The sequence below is a fragment of the Cariama cristata genome, unplaced genomic scaffold, assembly GCF_000690535.1.
Source record: "Cariama cristata isolate BGI_N322 unplaced genomic scaffold, ASM69053v1 scaffold7909, whole genome shotgun sequence".
Taxonomy (NCBI): Eukaryota; Metazoa; Chordata; class Aves; order Cariamiformes; family Cariamidae; genus Cariama; species Cariama cristata.
This window is the reverse complement of record NW_009635190.1, coordinates 1-21,180: the sequence shown is the minus strand read 5'-3', so window position 1 is coordinate 21,180 and position 21,180 is coordinate 1. Positions and strand designations below refer to the sequence as shown.

Here is a 21,180-nt window from a genome sequence, read left to right as displayed (position 1 = left end):
ACTGTGCACCGACAGATGCAGTTTATCCACCTCCCCATTTGTCCAGCTCCCAGTTCACAGCAGGGGATGCCCAGGAGGACACCCAAACACTTGGTTCTCCTTGCCCACCTCCATCCCACCAAAGCTGGGGTGTAGGGGTGGACTTGTACATGTCCCTGCGGGAGCTCGAGCTGTGCCCACAATCATTTACCTCTTGTGTCCTCTGCAGGTCCATGATGTGGGCTGACAAGGACTGGAGGCACTGCTCCGGGCTGAAGTGCACGAACCACAGCTGGGATGGGCAGGGTTAAGGATGGGGTCTTCCCATGCTTCCCCCTCCACAGCCCTCTGCCTCTGTGCGGATCTCGCAGGAAGCGGAGGAAAGGCAGGTGGTGCCCACGGGATGCTCAGGACACAGGAACCAAGTAACACATCGCAGGGCTGATTTTAAGCCAAGAGGGTCTGGGCTAAGGCAAAACCTCAAGGTAAAGGGGAAGAAAGGAGGGGTGGCAGGGAAGGGAGACATTACCCCAGAGGGTCACCAGACCTTCTTGCACCACTGCTGCGCCCAGGGGGGTGAAAACTGGGATAACACAGGGCCATTGCCCGTCACTCATCTCAGCGGCCTTACATCTAAATAAACTGGTGGGTCGCCTTGACTTAGCTCCCCTAAACTCCTTCCTGCTTTCTTTCCTTTGTTTCTAAGGATTCATGCCATTTATTTTTTACAAAATTGACTGTACTTGGTGATTGTCTTCAGGACAGAGGTACTGTTTGCAAAGAGTCTACCAAGAGCGACGTGTTGGGGATGCAAGTCCTGCCAGCTTTGAGAGCAGCAGCACCCCCGAAGGCAGCCGAAGTTCTGCTCTTGTCTACCTACTCAAGCTGCCATCATCAAGGGGATTCAGGAGCAGTGCAAAAGCTAGAGGGTTAAAATGGATCTGACACTGGAACGGACTGAGAAATTGTAAATCCATGGGTTGTTTGTGCTCTCAGGCAGTTCTGGGACATGTAGGTAGAGGTGAATGGTCCTTGGATTAGTCCTCACTTACTGAGGTGCAAAACTATGTTGGTCTGAAGAAATGCATAAATCAAGTTCTTAAGTGTTTCCTCCGCATTCTGCATGACTTCACCCCTGCCAGCCCTCCTGCGGTATTCGCTGTCCCCTTCTCTGAACCTGTGTTTCAGCCTTGGGTCCCTCTCCATTTCTATTTCATACCTCTCCGTATGTATGGATGAGGGGGAATGTGGGGTCCACCAGCAAATCTAGGAGACCGTCTCTCTCACCTTCCTTTAATACCTTCATGCTGTCTTAAAACTTTCTTCTTTCCTTTAAATTTTTGTCTAGTCCAGAAAAAAGTATCTCTAAAAAGCAGCAAATGAGCCTCCTCCTACCTGGTTTCTTCAACCTGCATTTTTAAAAGGCCACGAAGGTCAGAAGTGCTTGTTAGCCACAGACCTGGCTCCCAGGCACACATGCTGTGAAACCAAGTTCTCTAATGTGCCTGAAGGAGGGAGCTCAGGGCTACAAATCACCCGGAAAGCAGAGACACTTGGATGCTGTTGGTTTAGTTTGTCTCTGCAAGGCAGACCATGAGCTCCCAGGGACGGGGACTCTGGTTTTCTGTGTTGTGGGTTTTTTTTTTTTGCCATAGGCACATTGTTGTCACTCTGCTCGTAATAAGAACCATCACTGTCATGTAAGTATAATACACTTGCAGGAATAATTGCCTACCCAAAGGACTAATCCCACTTCAATCTTTTAGACTCATTATTTCCAATTGCCCTTGGGCATATCTCAATCCCCACTTATAGGAGAGGAAAAAATACCCAGTCCCTCATGCCATCCAACAGGAGAAAACCCAAATCCTAGAAATCCCACCCACTGGATACCCTCATGTATCATAACATCAATAAATACCTCCACATCATTAACTACCCAGGAGGGGTACAAATGATTCCCTACAGAAAGGATACTTGTAGGATGTTGTGTGGCCCATCCAGGGCATCTGTAATCCCCACTATTAAACCGTGTTTGATAAAGATTTCATTGACAGCTGCCAGCCTCACATCTGTATTCATATTTATCTATTAAAGAATGCAGAAAAAATTAACACACTGTACAGTAAAAGTTGGGCCAGCCTACAGCTACAAACTGTAGTTGGCTAATCCCAAATACCGCGTCTCTGAAAGGGAAACAGTGACAAGAGCAGTCTACAGTCAGGCAGGCTTGTCACCAGCCATCAGCGTCGGCCTCGCCACCGCTAGCAGATGTCTGTGCAGCCAGAGACCTCACTAAGGATTACTTCTCTTGTAGACAAGATGTCTGAAGTGGGATCAATTTCCAGTATCATGTTCTCTCTTCCTTCCCCAGCAGTCCCTGGGTGAAGGACTCCTTTCCTGAACCTCTGTGCACCCACATGTTCGCCAGGTTTCCCTTTGGAAGAATCATTGCACAGCTGTCATTAGAGGCTTGCTCCAAAATCCATTAAAATCAATGCAAAGACCTCTCTGGATTTTGAACCAAGCCTTTCCAATATTACTCTTCAGATCACACCTTAGAAATATCCATACTCCTGTGATTCCTACAAACAAAAGTTGACAACAACCAAGGAGTGGATGCCACAGGCTGGTTGCCTCTCATGCTAACGTCATCTCCCTGTCTCCTTCGTCTACATCGGTTTTATAATCTATTGCAACTTCTATGGCTTAGGAGCTGCCTTTTGCTTCTGACCTGTTCCAAGGTCCAGAGCACCACAGCAACACAAGCAAACGATGCTATTAATGGCTGCACACAACGAGACCACAAGGACCGTCGCCAGAAGCAGGGCAGGAGCCAGCTCTGCTGGCGAGACCCCATGGCTTCCCACCAGCCATGGGAGTGCAAACCACGCTCTGCAGTGGTTGCTTCACCTCCAGCGACAGCAAGCACTTTGACCCAGCCTGCCAGGCCCCAACACCTACTTTTTAGGCATTACGACACCTAAGTCAGCTGAAAAACATCCCTTGCCTGAATCTGAGCTCCGAGCCTGCTGTAAAAATATTCCTTCCTTCCTGGATAACTATGTTCTTCATAGGTGTCTAGGCGATGACCTGGGTCCCGGCACTTTGGTGGGAGGGAGTCCTGCTCCCCAGGCACTGTGTGCCCACACACAAGCAGCCTCCTCTTACCTTCTTCTGGCGACGGTCGATCACCAGTATCACCACTACAGTGACTGCTACGGCAGCCAGGGTCACCAGTACGATGGCCTCCCAGTAGCGTCCGAAGGAACACAGCTGGACTGTGGAGTAAATGTTTGTCCAGAGAGACATGTAGAAAACCTATAAAAACCCAGAGAGGCTGTTGAAAGCCAAACTATGGAAGTGAGAAAAATCAAGGGAAGAAGAAAACTACTGATCCCTTCTCCCAGGGTAATATCTTGCCATAAATCAAGTCACACGAGCTTTTCAGAGAGTGAGAAAGGACAAAAGTTCTTTCCAATAATAAACAGGGGAAAGAAAGGACTAGAAGGACTGAGTGAACCCTAGTTTATTACGAAAAATTACTAGTCAAAGACAGAGAGTGAATTATTGATGATGATTCATACGTAGGAAAGATTTCAACTGAGTTCTTCCATTTAGATAAGAAATGCACTCACTGAGGCATATTGATAATACTTCTAATAGTCCCTGTATTTAGAAGGCTCCTATGTCAAAGCACTCAAGGAGGTGCAGAGACTACTCAATTACAATAACATTCAAACGGTGGACACTGACATTGGGCTCAAGGACTATGTTAACGACTGACAAACTTGGCCTTTGCATAAAGACAGGCAAAACTGAATTCATTTGGGCTTTAATTCAGATAGCAAGCATTTGGGCAGGAGATTGCCTAGAAGCAAATATGACGTGTACAGCACAGCGCGTCACAGCATCATCTTGCAATAATATAACTGATTTGCACTAAACAGGCACCAAAACCCTCAAAACACTGAGCAACAATTCCTACGTTAGTGAAAGGAGGAGAAGACATGTATAATGGCTACCCCAAAAATAAATGCAACTAAAATGAAGGAGGCAGATTTCATCACACTCTCAGCACGCTGCGAAGTATCAGCCTTACAGTAGACACCAAAGGTTAGGGTCTCTGGTGGAGCTTCTCTCACCAGATGACGACAAGCATGACTAGACAATCACCTCAGTAACCAAAGCTGACTGGTCCACTGATCCAAATTAGCATCAGGACCAGAATATCTGTAGACTTTTAAAATCAAGTTAAAAAAAAAAAAAAGTCTGATGTAGGTACTACTACCTCAGCATATGCTGGTTATCCAGACACAGAGAGCCCACTTCAGTGGGGCTACCAGCAAGGGGTTGGAGAAGGTGCCTTGCCCTCCATCTACAAAAATTCTGTGAACTGGGATTTCCAAAGGAGCCCACTAGGCTGTGTGAAAACCAGCATCTCCTCCCCACACAAACCTCTCTCCCTTCCTGGGCACAAGAACCCCAGGTGTAGGTCTTGATGCAGCCCAGCAAGTGCACGTCTATGGCAAGCCTGCGAGAGACCCCACTGTCCTTACCATGGCGATGGCTATCCGGAACGCCCTGGAGTTGTACAACATGTACCGTCTCACTTCAGGTTTCAGGACAGCATCCTGGATTAACCTTCTCCACTGATCCGCTGCCACCTGCTCAGGGAGCAAACAGAAAACTAGAGCTGGCCCCCAGTTTGGGGCTCCTGGTCCCATCAGAACTAGTTTGGGCAGTCATGGAGGGGGGCAGGCTGGCACTGCAACCAAAAGATGTGTCCCTGAGCACCCTCCTGCAGAGTGCACCTCCAATCTCATCCATACAGCTGTCACAGACCAAAAACTTGTGTTCTTGCCTCATTTGCAGTGAGTAATATCTCCCTGGAAAGTGCGGGGAAAGTCAAAAAAGAAAACCACCTTTTTATGACAAAGGACAAGACAAGACAGATTGTCCCAGGGATGCTCCATCCCATCAGAGTAACTTTCAAGCAATTCACTGTGTTGCATGAGTTTCTTCACGGAGGTTTAAACCAAGATCATTACACTTGACTTGCAGTCCATGGGGAACAGACTGAAGTTGAACTGAAACAAGTGACTTTCAAAATGAAAAAAGAAAAAAAAAATAATAAAAGCTCTCTGTGATGCGAGTGCAAACGCAAATGATGCCGATCCAGCTCACAAAAAAAAAATAATAAAAGCTCTCTGTGATGTGAGTGCAAATGCAAATGATGCCGATCCAGCTCGCGTTCACTCCTACAGGGTCCCCAGGGCAGATCACGGGTGAGGAGCTTACCTGAACCCCAAGGGACTTCAGTTTCTCTGCACAAAGCTCCATGTCAAAGGAGGTGGCTGAGCAGTTGTTGTTCATGCTGAGCACCGTGAGCACCTGGCCATTGAGGGGTTCTGCAAGAGCCCAAAGGAGTCATGAGCACAGCTCTGGCATGGGTCTTTCTCCCAGCAGCTAGCAAAGGGAAGGCTGAGGAACGCAGACCACCCTGATGTATTTTAAATGGATCCAGAACCGCCCCCCTTGGGAATTTCTAAGAACATCACAAGGAGCTTTGGAAGCAGCCTGTTGTCCTCTGTAAGGAAACAACCTACAAAAAGTGAGGAAACCCCGAACACATTCCAGGAGTGAGCAGTCAGAGATAACATGATGATCTGATCTTCAGCAGAATGTCTTGCCTCACTGATCCCTAACTGAGAGGACAATGGACTCAAGCTGCTCAGTGTTGCAAAGGCTGTCTACTTCTTAGAGAGATTCCCCCATTGCCTACCCACCCCACCCACTACTAGAAAAAACTTCAGCAAGCAAATTAAAGTGCTTTCAAGCAACCCCACTGTCTGGGATATGGCAGGGCTGCCCTGGAGCACGAGCCCTGTAGGTCCTCCAGCGCTCAGTTCTCCACTCCCAGCAGTGCTCCTGGGCAGCATGGCTCTGCTCAAGGCGCTCAGCTCCCCAGTTTCAGCTAGGGCTAGGATCAGAGAGGTAATCTAGAGACCCAAGTTGCACTCAGGAGCCTAAAAAGTGTGAGGACAGCCTGCCCTAGATTTGAGGAGCAGGCTGCTGGGAGCTAAGGCAGAGCAGCCTTGGAGCGGCACAGGAGAACTGTGATCTCCAGGCATCCCACCTGGCATTCATCTAGAGTTTACACAAGCTGTGCTATGTCAAGAGGAAGAGATCGGGTCTAAGGAAGTGGCTTGTTCAGATGGGATCCTGTTTCACTGAAACGTTTCACCCAGCTTTCCTTCCCCTTTGCAGATCCGGGGTCAGCCAGGTGTCCCCTGGGGCTGCTCCTGCTGACATTGCCGCTTAGTGCTCTCCCAAACTGCTGTGCTGGATGAAACGCAGCGTGCATTCACCTTTCCCATCTCTCCCACTTATGTCCTCCATCCTCATCATCTCTTCACTGCTCAGGAACAGGAGATGCCAAGTGAAATGAGGTAATTACATTACAATAGGGTGTGACTGCATTGAGTCAAAAAGGGAAGAGTAGATGCATCTGAAACCTCCAGGATAACAAGGTCCTGTTGGTTTGCTGAGGTTTATCTCCTCCTGACACAGAGCAGCGGAGGCAGTGAGTATAAAGCAAGAATAAAAACAAATGGCCTCAGCCTTGGGTTTGGCTTTTGTGTTCTCCATGGCTTTGGGCAAGTTGCTTGGCACAAGCTCTAGCAGGTTGGGTGCCAAGCTGAGATACCCGCAGAGTGGCTCAGCTCCTTGACCTCAGCTAGAGCCTGCTGGAGTGACAAGAGCTGCTTCGCTCCTGCAAAAACTGAGCGTTAAGGAGGTGCCCCGAAGTGAGCAAGCAAAAAGGGTGCCCTGCTGAATGGTGCGTGGAGGTCTCGGTGAGAACAGCCATCCATGGCACTGCCTTCTGTCCCTGCACAGCACCTCAGGCGCTTCCAGAAGTAGTGCTGCAGAGAGGGAACAAATTGTTACGGGGAAAGGGAGTCACTTGGAAAGCACAGGTCAAGTTTCCCAAAGATTTCTTGACTTTTGAAGGCCAAGAGGAGAGGACTTCCAGGGTCCTGGTTTTCAATAGGTGGATGTCCATTTATTCCTATATATCAGGCTTTCCAAAAAAGTCAAAGTGTCTCTATCCCCTCCCCAAAATGCCGAAACATCCATAATGTTCAGTTACTTTTGCAAATGAGATGATGTTAATGAGCATCTTGAAAAATCTGTCTTCTGTTATTTTAAGGGCACTGTACTCAGTACTGCCTTTCTCCTTATCATCAACAAGTTGCTCGCTTACCTTTCACCCGCTGCAGGGATCCTTCCTTTAAATCACTCTTACAGCAGAGGACGGAGGAAAGCGACCCGTTTTCCTCAATTCCACCAGCTTGGCTTTTATGGGCCATGCTGAAGGTACCTCTCCTCGAGGGACTCTATGTCGTATTGTCAGAAATTCAGCACTTTGTATATCTGCCTTATCTCTCACTGCCAAGCCCCCAGGCAGCAGGCAGCCGGCTTGCTCTCCTGGCTGGGAGCGGATTGTGAAATCCTCATTCACACTCCCACTGACGGCTTCCTCGAGACCCTGCTTTCCATGAGCCAGGAGGCATTTTGTAGCCCTGAAAAGAGGAAAAGAAAATCCCAAATCTTGCAGAGACAGCAAATAAAGGGTAACAGCACAGACCACTCGGGTGTACTCTGCTCTTTGGACCCCACTCCCTGTGGATGTTGTCACTAGGTAGGTGTCAGCCAGCCACGAGTGCAGTATGCAGCAAAAGGTGAGCCTCTGCGATTACCTTTTTGTTGTTGTTAATAGATGGAAAAGTTATCTTTAAATATACCTTGGATTATCTCAACATCCTTAAATATTCATATTTTGTAAACAATTAGTCAAGGAACAGGCAGGATTTCTCCTTGCAAAGTCAACAGGCTTTTCGCTATTGCTTTCAGCGGGCACTTTCAGGAGAAAGCGGAGCTGGTGTAAATGCCCCTCCGTGGAAGCGAAGCACCCCGCTCACTGACATGGTGGACAATTCCCGGCCACACGAAGGAAGCCGTGCGGATAAGGAAGAAAAATGCATCCGCTGAAAGCAGAGGCAAGCAGGAGCTCTCACCCAGCAGCGCGAAGCCTTTGAGGGTCTCTGCTCTCCTTTCCCCCTCCTCTCCACCGTGGGCAGTGCCAGAAGCCGACGGGGCACGTCCCTGCAGCAGGCACCGTGCCCACGGGTTTTCCAGGCAAACGCTGCTGACGTAGGTCTCTAACCTACTGCCAGCACTTGTGGGTGGTTACCAAAGCAAATGCTTGGAAGACTCTGGAGTTTACTTTTCAATTATCTTCCACTCACAGGGCTCAGCTGCATCCACGCTGGCTTTCCAAAATTACAATTTACTTTTTAACCTCCACTCAGTCTTACTTTTGCACCAGGAGCCTGTTGCTGTCTCTTGGTATAAGAGTTCCTCACAGAGCTCCTCTGCTCTCCTTCCCAAGAGGATTGCTTTATTTTTGACCGATGGTTGTTGCTGCAATTACCCCCTTGCACAAAGCCAGGACAGTCACTGGTTGAAGGATTGTCAGAAAGGAAACTGAGGCAAGAGAAACAACACGAAAGGTTCTTCCGATTGCAGAAAAAAAACCTGAAGAGGGCTGGAAACTCACACTTAAAGGAATCAAGCCATGGTACACGTTGTACAAGAAGTGTGCAGTGTGTGTGTGTACAATGGGCACAGCACCCGCTCTTCACCAGCGCAGGCGAGAAGCGATCCTGCCGTATGCTGAGCGTGGCTCTCCAGTGTGATCTCCTTGCAGAGCATGAGCCACTACATGTTACAGAGCACATCTCCCAGCACCAACAGGCAGATTCAGGTGGTGAATTTTCTCATTCCTTTCCCCTTTTTGCCTTCAATCCCTTCAGGTTAGCATCAAACAGAAAGACAAATGAAAAACAAGACAGAAAAGCCCCCACAAAACAGTAGCAAAGCAAAGAGTGAAAAAACAGAGGAAACAAAAGGAAAACTTAATTAAAAGCTACCACCCCATTGCTGCTGCTGTCATGTCAAGTTAGAGGTGAATCAAGGCTCTCTGGCTTAGATGTCGAGAATTTTGAGTGCCTGGAGGACAGTCCCCAGGAAGGGACAGTGAAGGGTGCAGCAGGGTCAGGGCAGCTCAGCCTTCCCCAGCCCATCGGGGAGATGCAGGAGGGAAACAGCCTTCCTCAGCTGGGACAAGCTCGTTGGCAAAAGCAGCTTTGCTTTCACCTCTTCATGCAGCATAGCCCTCGTTTGGCTCTATTGCCTTTTACTGCAGAATAACTGCCCGTTTTGGAGACGAGTCCCCCCCAAATCTTCCTCTGCTGCCTCCCATGCTAACGCAAGGAGCATCTTTTCATCTCCTGCGCTCCTCAGGCTCTGTGTCTCTCCGTTTTGGAGACGAGTCCCCCCCAAATCTCCTCTGCTGCCTCCCGTGCTAACGCAAGGAGCATCCTTTCATCTGCACTCCTCAGGCTCTGTGTCTCGCTACATCTCTTCTTATTCTTTATGCAATGCCAATGTCTCTCTGGTGACTTTGCCTCCTTCAGGCTATGGACCTTCTTCTTAGGACACCTCCAAGCCCTAGCTAAACAGCAGAGAAACGTTCAGCAAGTCCTTCTGCTTCATTTCCAGAGCGGCTGGCACAGGCTTACCTGGTCCGGCTCACTTTGTGGTCCTGGGGAGCCAGATCAGCTCCCTCTTCCTCCTCCTCCTCCTCCTCACCGTCCTTTATCTGCCATCATCCCACTCAGCACTCCCAGGTGCCACGCTGTCCCACCGCCGAGTGGGGAGGTCTGCGGTCCTGCAGCCCCAGCCTCTGCCGAGGAAGATCACTCTCTTCCCTGCGTCTCCCGGGGACCACGGACTAACCAGGCACAACTCACCCAAGGCAAGAAGGCTGCACCCCCGCACTCCCTCTCATTACCCCAGCTGCAAGCACCAACTTGCAAAATCTCCCTTGCGCATGTGACTTTTCCCCTAGGCTGGTTTCAGAAACATGGTTTTAACCCTCTACTGCTCCTCAAAAGTGCTTCCCCACCAAAGGCACAGCCACGGGAGGAGATCCTGCCACAGGAATTATCCTCACCTTTTACAGGGTGAGGGTCCAGAGCTGGCACTGGACCCTAAAGGCTGTGAAGAGCTGAAGAGTGGCACAGACAGAAGGCTCTCCTCCACCTCCTCAGGGCACGACTCACAAAGTACAAATCCCAAGGTTGCTCAGATTAGTTGCCGTGAATATATTAGTCAAAGGCAAGCATCGATGACAGGGCTGGAGAAATCAGAAGAGGTGAACGAAGATCTCAAGGCAGAGAAGAGGTCACTGTATATTTAGCAAAAGTCACGTTAAAGCACAAGAAACAGGGATAACGCACAGGGTGGGAACTGCAGCCCTCCTCAAAACAGGAGGCTGTGCTGATGCGGAGGGCAGGTGTGAGTATCCTCTCCAGCTGCTGTACTCCGAAGAAAAGCAGTAGGCTTGGACACACGGTCAGACAGACCCCCCAGAACAGCTTCACCTCCTGGAGAAGTCATTCGCTTTCACGCAAAGAGACAACGCTGAGAGACAGCACGGGAAAAAAGACTCATTAGAGCCTGGGAAGCGTGGTTTCATGGCTCACCAAAACCTAGAGGATCCATGGAGGCTAGGAACAGAGTGAATCAAGGATCTGAGTGACTGTCAGCGAAAAAAAGCAGCAGCTTCATTGCGGTGCCTGTGTACACTTCCTAGAGAAAATGCCGTTCTTCTCTTGGAGGGATGAACTTCTGCATCCCTGCTTGCTCCAGACATTGCTGAGCAATGCGTTCATTGCATCACGAACTTCTGCATCCCTGCTTGCTCCAGACATGGCTGAGCAATGTGTTCATTGCATCACATGGCTGCACGGGGAACAGAACTGACGCCAAAGCCGCTTACCCACATGGGATCTTGTTACACTGGAAACTGGCAACTCACATAGTAACATCATCCAGGTATTGAGAAAAATCAGATAAATCTTGCTGTTGTCACTAGCTCAAGGCCCAGCTCAAATCCCCACCCAAGATAGGGCCAAGCAAAGCTTTAGCTTCTTTTGCAAACACTCCTCATCAAAAGCTTTGGCTTCGTTTCCTCCTCTTCTCGCCCACACGAAGATCCTGACAGAGGGAGAATATGAAGACCAAAGTGCTTAGAAAGAGCTCTGTCAGCTCACTGCAAAAAAACGCCCGAGGCAAAACTCTATGGGAGCAATAAACTTGAAAGCAACTTTCACGATTACCTGCAGTGCGTACAGCGTACACCTCTTGTTTAGCTGGGATGATCTTGGCATCAACGTCTCATCCCATCAGCACAAGCAGAAAAATCCTGCTCATTTGGGAGTGGTGCTGGGGAACAAAAAAAAAAAAAAAGAAAGAAAAAAAGCTAATTCCAAGTTTAAATAATCCCAGTTTTGCTGCTCCAAAGTGGGAAAAATGACCACACACTATTAGATCTTTAGAAACTTTTAGACTGACAGGCTTTGTCTCTGAAGGTTTTCAAAGCATCTGTTTCACGCTTGTCTAAGAAATTGAGGAGGAATTTCCACAGCAGCTTAAACCAAACTAAATGTAAGGCAAGGTTTCCCAGTTGTTTTTCTGAGATAGTTTTCCACCCAGCCACCTCCCTGACCTTGCAGCTCTGGCCCAAAGGAGATGATGGATCTGCAGGTCGGGTTGTAAGGAGCCCAGGTCTCCTAGCCTGACTCTTCCTGACTTCAGCAGTCACCACCCCACATGGGCAGGTGTTTCTGATCATCTTATTTGGGGCATAATTTTGATGCTTTTGTTAGGCAAGCGAGATCCTGCCAGATCATCTTCTCAATCCAAGCAGGTATCCTGTAGCCACAGGTCCCACAGAATTGTCTACTAAATATTAATTGGTTAATATACTCCAATAAACAACACATTTTAGATTCTAGCTGCACATATACCTTTATATCTGGGCTTCTGAAATGCAGAGATGTGTCTGTAACATTCCTATCCCACCTAGTAATGATCCTACCACAACTTTAGCATTAGAAATTTAAGCCGCTTAAAGCCAAGAGGGAGAACTGTAATTAACAGTAAAGTCAACCAGTAAACTAGAAAGGAATTTGGAGAGAGTTGGGCAAAGGCTCACAAGAAATAGGGAATTATTTGACTGTAAAACAGAGAGGAGATGCTGGCAGGATCCCAACGCAGACTGGAGGTGCTTCTGCTTTGCAGAGCCCAGCTGCTATGCTCTGAAACTCGCCCTGTGTAAAAATGAAGGTCTGCAAATGAAGGTCTTCCAAAAATTGAAATGAGAATGAATGAAACAAAAATGAACAAAAATGCAGATTTCTCTGCCCCAGGAAGCATCATCTCGGCTTTACATTCAGCTTATGCCGGCTAGCAGGGGATTTGTTTTATACAAATCAGAGTTAAAGCAGCTTGAGGTTCGTCTTGAGCTTCGCTCACTGGTATCTCTGAAGAAGCACATCCTGACTCACATTAACCCACAGCAAAGCTATTTGCAAAGTCTCCCTATCTTTCTTCACTTGCTCTTTGCCTATTTTCTGCTTCCTGGTCTTAACTGCCTGCTAATTAAGTGATGAAGCTCCTACTCACGAAGGGACCCTACCATCAAATAAGACCTCACCCTTCCCTCCAACGTGATTGAAACCAACCGCCAGGGCCAACAGTTATTAGGGGACAAAACCCAAGCGCACAGCACCAGGACACGGGGACTGCAGGACTCCACGGGTGGTGATGCTGGAGCCTCCACAGCCATCCACTCGCGGCCCTTCAACCTCCCTGCTAAAAAATACTTCTAATATAAACCTTTCCCATTTCAAATGAAGCGGATTACTTCTTCTGGCCTCAGTGAATCTGGTGAAAAATTAAATGTCTGCCCTCTATTTCAAGTCTTCTCCGCTCTCCACTGTCATGGAGACTCTAGACTAAGTCACCCTTTACCTTCCCCATCATCATCGCTCTGAGTCGCGTTTGCCAAACCTCCCCGGGCCCTTCGATGCTCTATTCAAAGAGCAATTTATTTTCACTTCTTTCAAAGCTCAGTGTCCGAACAAGAAATGGAGACCTCACCACATTCACGAGCGTAACAACTCTCTCTTTCTCACCTCCATCTTACATAGGACACTTGTGTCAATACGCTGTACAGTGGTGACTTCATTTCAAAAAGAAAACATTTGCCGAGTCTGAGGGAGTTCACCCTCATTTTCACCACGCCTGCAGTGCTGTACAGCTGGTTATTGATTGCTTGGGGTTTGTGTATTTGATTTCACCTTTCTTAGTTCAGCCTTTCACTTCTCTTCAGGGACTCTCATGCTATTGGTTTCAGATCATTTCTCCCAGTTATCAAGATCATTTTGAATTGTAATCCAGTCCTCTGTACTGTTTGTATCTCTTCCCAGCTTGGTGCCCTGGACATATATTATAACTGTACTTCCTATTCCATCATGCTGCATTAATGAATATATTACAGGGCAACTGATTCCAGAAAAAAAAAAAAAAATCTGCCATTTGAAATGCTTTCCCAGACTGACAGTAACCAGCGATACCTCCTGTCCTCAGGGATAACCTCAGCCTCTGTCATGTTCTTAATATCCTTTCTGAGATTGCTCTTCACTACTTCAAGTCCCACTGCTTTAAATACTGAGTCGTACACTCTTCAGTCTGCTTTTTTCTATTCTGATTCCTAAGACCATATTCTCTCTATATTTATGACATGGTTTGATAAACTTAACTTTTTTGCGATATTGTAAAGCCTGGTAACACATCACTGTTACTGCCATGGTCCGGACGCGATTGCAATTTCTCCCTACGTAAGTCTTGTTTGTGGCTCTGCACACTGCAGCAGCGAGCAGCAGCCAACACGGCAGATCTCATTTTCTTTCGATGAAACTGCATTTTCACTGGAGAACTGTTCCTTTTTTTTTTTTTTCTCCAGTGAGCCTTAATTAGGAGAAAAGTTGCTGAAAGCCTTGTCTTGCCCTTCCCCTCTCTTCCTGCACACAAAGTCTTTTTCACGGACTCTGGGTTGGCTTTTCTTTTTTGTCAAACAGCTCAGCAAAGCTGACAGATTGACAGTCATTAAATATAAAAACTTTATTTCACAATATCCCTAAATTACATGTTTCAAATGAAAAATGACACTTGCTTAAGGCATAAAGTGTGGTTCTTGGGTTTTTTCCCCTACTTCTACCTTTTTCCTATGAAGACTTAAAGTATTATTCTTTTTATTATGGTAATGTAAAAACCTCTTTCTTGCATCTCAAATTAAAAGAGGGAAAGCTTGCTATGTGCCTTGGATAATGATTCAGCTATTGGTCCAGAAGATGCTTTATTAGATTATTTTCAGACAGCTGAATGTAATTTAATACCTATTTATCTTCTGTTCCTATGCCAGTCCGAGATACAATCTTTTCTGCATGAAATTAGTACTTTCTCCTTTCAACCTCAAAGAAAGATTCCACTATGCTCCTGTTGTGGATTAGTTTGGGGAAATTTTTCAACAAAACATTGATCTTGAGGGTCCTTGGTAGTCTTTTCTTTTAATATTTTGAAGCCAAAACTGCAGCTGGGAGCAGTGGGTTCTAGGCTTGCCTTTCATATTATGCATTAATACAAGAACTAGTGATGTCAGATAAAAGGGAAAGGGGTTCCGGATGAGGAAAATACAGACAGAGGAAAAATGAGCAGGTTTCATGCAGGTAGAGAAAAGGAAGAGCAATGGCATTCCTTTACATAGTTATCCGTAAGCTACAGAAGGGACTGTGTGATGGTACAGCAGAACGGCAAGAGAGCACAAGATTATTTAGGTCAGTCAAAATTAGGGTGTGTTTTATAAGACTGAGCCCAGCTATTCCACATGCAGCTATTGCTGGGACATAACCATCTTGCTGTTCCCATCTCCCACAAGCTGCCTCTCAGGCCAGCAACTGCTGGATTTTCTGTAGGATTACTTGTTGCCAGTTAATTCTGCTTGCTCCGGGGTCTGATGGGCACCAGAGCGGGAGAAAACAGCATGAGCCCAAAGCTGTGGGAGGGGAGAGGGACTGCCAGCAGCTTGATGGGCTTGGATCTAGCATTAAAAAAAAAGGTCCAATTTTAATAAAGATCATCAGGAGTTGCATAGGGACCTCACAAAACCAGAAAAACAAGGAAATTAAGGTTGCCAAATTTGGACTTACATACTGGAATACCTTGAACGATGCATTTTTGTTACCATCTAGCAGCCAGCCCGTCACCGCAAGGCAGCATGAGGAATGGCTTGTTGACCTTCCACAGTAGCCACAGCACCAGGAAAATTTAGGGTCCTCTCTCATTGTTCTGAAACTGTGTAAATCAAGCTGCCAGGGGAGCTTCTGATAAAGCACTAGCAGTCAAAATTGCTCATCTCTTAACGAAAGCTCTCTCGAACTCCTGGATTCCAGATATGGGGTTGTGGGTGATTTCCCTCCTTCCTTTCTCTGTTTGGACCCTGCAGAGGGAGGAAGGGAAAAGGGTAGGGGGAATCTTTAGAGAGAAAAATTACTTTCTCTGAAACAAACAAAAAAATTACAAGTTAAATATCACACAAAATGTTCCTATAAGGATAATGAAACGATGATTGTTCTTATGTCACAGGAAGCACCATGAACCAAGGGCAGAAAGCAGCACCCTCCCCTGCCATTCCACACTGTCTGAAGGAATCTCCCAGCCTTGCCCTTTGCCCGCTTTCTGCAGCCCCTCGCTGGACCACCAGGCTCCGAGTGCCTGGGGAGAGACCTCCCTGCCATCACTGCACACACCAAGTTTCATCCCTCCTGTTCATTACTAGACCTTTCTCTCATGTTTTCGGATTTAACTGCAATGAATGCACAAGGGATCAAACCCATACTGGCTCAGAACTCACCAAAAAACATATCAAGCATCGCTAGACAGATCAGAGGTGATGGACCTGACCAGGATCGGGGGCTTTGATTTCCCCTCTGCCTCCCCTCCCAGAGGGTGCTGAGCTCTTTAACTCTTTGCTTAAACAGGCAGTAGCGAGGAGACGCTGACCTTCAGACCGAACAGCACGAGCTGAGCAGGGAGCAAGCTCTGTCGGCACAGACGTGCCTTAAAAATTGAACTCTGGCTTCAAGCAGCACAAATGCGTGTCCTAATTGTACCTCGTACTGCACATTAAGCCGTCCAGATGACACTCATATTCTGGTGTTAATAAGCCACTTGTCCATCTGGTGCTTGTACAGATGCCACGCCTTCTCAATGGTATTTTAAAAGCAAAAAGCATTAACTCTATAAATGTATTGATAATGTCTGAAAAGAAATTCCACAAAAATCAACTCCAAACCGTTGTTGATGAACACGGATGTGACTGGAGCCAAACAGCACTGTGTAAATCCTAACATGCCCGCGTGGATCCCAGGAAAGTGCTTGTTTGCAAGCAGTTTTAACCGGGAGAAATCAACCGCAGTAGCCCCTCACTGCACGAACAAACCAAGACAGGAGCGCTGACCACTTCTTACCCCCATACAGCACCAGGACTCCAACCGTCCCAGCAGTTGGCTGGCGTTTCCAGGGATGAGAGCTCAAATTAAGGGAATCGGACAGGGCTATGTATGCCCACAGGAGCTTCTGGCCCTTTCTGTGGTACAAGAACAAGCCACGGCTCATACACACAGGTCCACATCTGTGTGGGATTATGGAGGCAGATCAGCAGCAGGGAGAATTCAGAGACAGATTTGGTCTAGCAGCTGGGGTAGGTTTTACTCTTACTAATCCAACTTACTGCAGAAAGTCTAGAAAAATCAGATTTCAGAGGCAAAAAGCTGCATGTCCAACTCCGTATCTCTGTCAGTAGAAGACTCTTCCCCACGGAGTGTTTTTCTGGCACAGCCTGGCTTAGGCACCAAGATAGCAATACGTCTGCCTTTCCCTGACCATTACAGTGCAAGGTGAAAGAATCTCAATTTAAAATAAAATATCTACGCTACAAACAAAGCCAGCCTTCCTGGACAGTGGTAATTGGAAATACTTTCTTCTGTGAAAACTTTCCTCTAAGTCAGGTAACTCTCAATAGCCAAGTTTCAGGGAAGCATTACAGAAAATTTGTATTCTTGGAATACATTGAAACTTCTGCATGTTCTGAAGGGAACATCTTCACACCACCTTTTGTTGAGACAAAAAAATCAGGGAAAGGTTTTTTCCTTCTCTCCTGACTCTTACTAGTCTAGAGAGTAAGGACAGAAAGTCCTCCTTAACAAAGGGAAACTTACGAACCAGTATGAGAAAGTGGGGCACACACTGTATTTTTTCTGGACAGAATACCAGTCTTTTACTGATAAACAAATGGGATGAAATTGCTAATTACAGCCTGGAGCTAGAAGGACTTTTATGAGGAGTATCATGCTGGAGTCTGAGCACCTGTTCTCAACGGGAAGAAATGTTTCATCTCCAAAGGACAGACTAGAATTAGTATGACTGCAACCTTTTATGAGGCCATAGCACCTCTCCAGTCATTAGATCAGACTGATTAGAACTGCTTTGATCCTGTTCTCCTTGTACCGACCTGGCGTTTTCCCCAGCCTGGCACATTTGACTTGCAGGAGGCTTTTGTTTCAATTTTACAACTTGTTTAATAGCTTGAAAGCCTGAAGAGATCTTGTCAGAACTACAGTGCACTACCATAAAATATTACAACAGGAGACACCACAGCAGTCTACTCTTTCACTGCCCTGTGTGACTGCAGGCAGACATTCCTTCCTTTGTTACGACTTTCATCCATCCTGCTTTCCTCCCTCCCAATCACAATCAAACTCCAGAGGTCTGAGAGGCTTTTCAATGCTACACTGAGGGTCTGTGGAAATATAGGATGTTGTCCGAGGAACAGCATCAATAAGGCTTCTATGTAGATCCTGAACTGCACGGCTCTTGGGTCTGATCAGGTATGTGCTGATTGAGGTCTCTTTTCTGCAAAAAGCCTGAAATTGAACTCAAGGAAAAAGCAAAGTTACACTTGATATTCTGCTGGGGGGGGGAGAGGAAGAAACCACTGAAACATGAAACCTCTTGATGTATTTGTGTGTACTTTTGATGAAAGAGCTAGAAAGCAATGCATGGACAACCCGACACTTACTTCACACTGTTCCCAGGTATAGCAGGATGCTGCAGGATACAGTATGACATTGGTAGAAACAAGCAGTGACCAGCACTTGACTAAAGGAAGGATAATTACTGCACAGTGCCTGGCTATCAAACTATTCTAGTGAACTGGCAACATTTTGTTTCCTAATGGTCACACGAACATTTGTTCCTGAAGGTTCTCAGAATGATCTGGCAGGTAAAGCATCAGACCAGAGCCAAGAGGAGGAGCTCCGTAATGGGTTTTTAACTTACCTGCTGTGACCTTCAGACATTCGCTCTCTCTCTTACTCTTTTCTTTTATCAACACTTGACAGTCATTCTTCAGAGTCCACACTCGCATGCAACACACAGAGACCTGCCAGCACTCTCAGAACAAGTTAGCAGGAACAAGAAGACTGACTAGAGACTTTGGAGTTAAATAAGTGTTTTTACTTTCAAGTGTCATAGTGCCAGACTTGTAACTCAAGCTACCAGCAGAATATACAGAGGATATTCAATACAGAGAAACTCAAGCACCTGAAAGTTATTAGCCACCACTGTACAGCCAGAGAATTCTCCTTACAAGGTTTAACCCCTGTACAAAGGTTAACATCACACCGAAAAATGCATTTTGGTCAACAAGAATAAAGTTACACAGGTCTAACAATTAGTGACACAGGCTCTCCATTTAAACCCGGCCAGCATCTCTCTCCCCTTTCTACTTCACAGGGAAAAGTCTCTCCCTGAATACTATCCAGAGAAGAAGGGAGCATGAACGTGCCAACTTGAATATATATTTAATAACTTAGCATAGATTTGAGACATGGTCATTTAATGTTTGAATAAGCTCTGAACCTGTGTCAAGAGAGAAACTAACAGAACTCCAACAAGATATTGATGACCTACAACTCACTGAAATAATTTAACACATTTACAAGAAGAGTTAAAATATGGCTAAGAGCTGTACATTCCACCTGAAGCTCAGACATTACTACCAGCGTTTCCAGTATGCTTACTTCCTTCTTCCACTACTACCCATTGATGCGGTAATTCACATGGATCTCAGGTTTGATGTCACACACTAGTGACAACAGCTGGGAGAGGACCACCTCACGGTTCTTCTGAAAGTTCTGCTGGATTACGCTCATCTTTTCCTGGGTCTCTTTCTCAACTTCAGTGGTGCAGCTGCCATGAGATCCAAGCGCCTAGAAACAGCAAAGAAAAGAGAAAGCTCACATGTGATTAGCTTGACAAAGGAAACACTATGCCTAGCTCTATATTTTGTTATTCTGGACTGCTTGAGTGCATCTCAACCATCAATCTTTGCTGAGGGACCCTGGGACTCAGATTCAAAGAGCTTCTCTCTCTGAAGAAGGATAAATAAAACACGATCAGCTGACAGGCAGTGAAATCCACTTTATTAGCCTGGAATTGTCTGGTATCACATACCTAGAGAACCAAGCTAACAAGCGATTGTGAAAAATTAATCTTGACCTACTGACATGAAGGCTATCATGCAGGAGAACAGAGGAGGTAGTATGGTACTAACCAGAAGATGGTCAGAGGCGAGGGCTGCCTCGTCATTTTCTGAAAATTTCAGAACTGACAGGGGCACACAAGCAGCAGAAACAATCTCGGCTGGTAAAAGGCCTCAGTTCTGCACCTTTTGGGAATACCTCCTCTTGCTCACAGGCAAAGGAAAACACACCCCTTGGGACACAGCAGGCAACGCTGCTAAGCAGAATACAAGCTTTACAACTGCTTCAGTCAGACAGCAGCATCTACGAGGCAAGCGGTCTCTACCACATTAGCATCATAGAAACCAGCCTGTCACAGGAGGAATGAGCTTGGTCTTTTTCTGACACTGCTACATTTGGGAGGCTGTCACCCATCAGGGCACCAGCCAGTACATGAGCTTATTAGGCTAATTCCCTGCCAGTCAATAGTTCTGGCTGTTGAGATGCAACACACCATGTTCTGACTCACTTCCACTGTTTTTTCCATGACACGCGGCTGTGCATCAGAGGAAGGCTGTAAGGGAAGTGCTCCTCTGGCAACACGTTCCACCCTGAGAGCTGCTCTCAGGGCAAGTAACCCCAAAAAACAAGGCTAAGGGGCTGGGTAGGTAACAGTGAATGATCTAGAAAACAAACCGCTGCTTCCTTGGCTTTGAACTCCTTCTCCCTCTGCAGACGGTACTGCTCAATCTCTGCCTGGGCTTCTTCTTTTGCCTGCTTCAGCCTCCGATTCTTTCCTGTTTACAAAGAACACACCAAATGAAATACAGAAGAGAAAGTATTGAAAGTGTATTTGCCCACACCTCTCCCACTACCCAATGTACAACAATCACTATAGCGTTTGCTATTGCTGGTGCCCCTCCAGCTTTGCTGTGTGAGCCAACCTCAGGAGCACAAGGTTGCCCCGTGTGCCACAGAACCATCACCAAGTTCACCACACAATGAGCTTCCACCAGAGAGAAATGGAGAAGTTCTCTGTGAGCCAGTGGATGCATTAAGCAAGCCACAGGTCTGGCCTTGTTCATGTGAGCATGCAACCTCTCCAAGTGATCCCAAAGAGCACAGCGGAAAGAACAGTAAGCCTTGGGTTTGCCTCAGGCCTATTGTGCAACCACTAGAAAAAGCAGCTACTGCATCAACTTCCCCTCTTGGACTTTCGACCACATTCTCATCTCCGAGGTTATCATCATTTGAGCCAACTACAACAATCTTACTTCTTACAATACTGTCAAGGGGTAGAATCGCAAGACAGGGCAGCTTCATTTAAAAAAAAAAAAAATAAAAATTTATACTTGAAGCAAGAAAGATTTGTAAAGGTGGAGAAGTTTGTAACCGGAATTTCTTTCACTTAACAAGAAAAGCTAACTTGGATCCCCAAGGAGCTCTCTCAGCTCTATAAAATGGCTAATCATTGAGTGAGAAATACATTGTTTTCATCAAGAAGGGGGAAAAAGAAAAAGTTAACGGTAGGAAAGACACAGAGAAATGCAAGTATCCCCCATGATCCCCCCATCTCCTGCTGCCACGAAGGACAAGGTTTTGACGGCGGTCTCCCACCAGGTCAGGAGCCAGCGACCTCCTCCAA

General features: G+C 46.7%; 2 protein-coding genes across 2 annotated transcripts in view; both read right to left on the bottom strand.

Moving 5' to 3' along the window:
• The window catches only part of LOC104167232 (chromosome unknown open reading frame, human C9orf91), a 9,343-nt gene extending 1,941 nt beyond the window's left edge, over window positions 1-7,402 (bottom strand). Inside the window, exons 1-6 of the mRNA XM_009707431.1 lie at window positions 7,247-7,402; window positions 5,281-5,390; window positions 4,539-4,646; window positions 3,151-3,300; window positions 1,957-2,067; window positions 191-271 (exon numbers count right to left, since the gene is read on the bottom strand). Of these exons, the coding sequence (XP_009705733.1) occupies window positions 191-271; window positions 1,957-2,067; window positions 3,151-3,300; window positions 4,539-4,646; window positions 5,281-5,390; window positions 7,247-7,352 (666 nt within the window). The 5' untranslated portion in view covers window positions 7,353-7,402. The remainder of the gene's footprint in view (window positions 1-190; window positions 272-1,956; window positions 2,068-3,150; window positions 3,301-4,538; window positions 4,647-5,280; window positions 5,391-7,246) is intronic.
• Window positions 7,403-18,774: 11,372 nt separating this feature from the next.
• On the bottom strand, window positions 18,775-20,406 carry LOC104167231 (V-type proton ATPase subunit G 1-like; the record flags this gene model as incomplete). Its single annotated transcript, XM_009707430.1, is given in 2 exon segments — window positions 18,775-19,283; window positions 20,232-20,406. Coding segments are annotated over 2 exon segments (349 nt in total), but the record flags the coding sequence as incomplete, so codon positions are not given.
• Window positions 20,407-21,180: the final 774 nt, after the last annotated feature.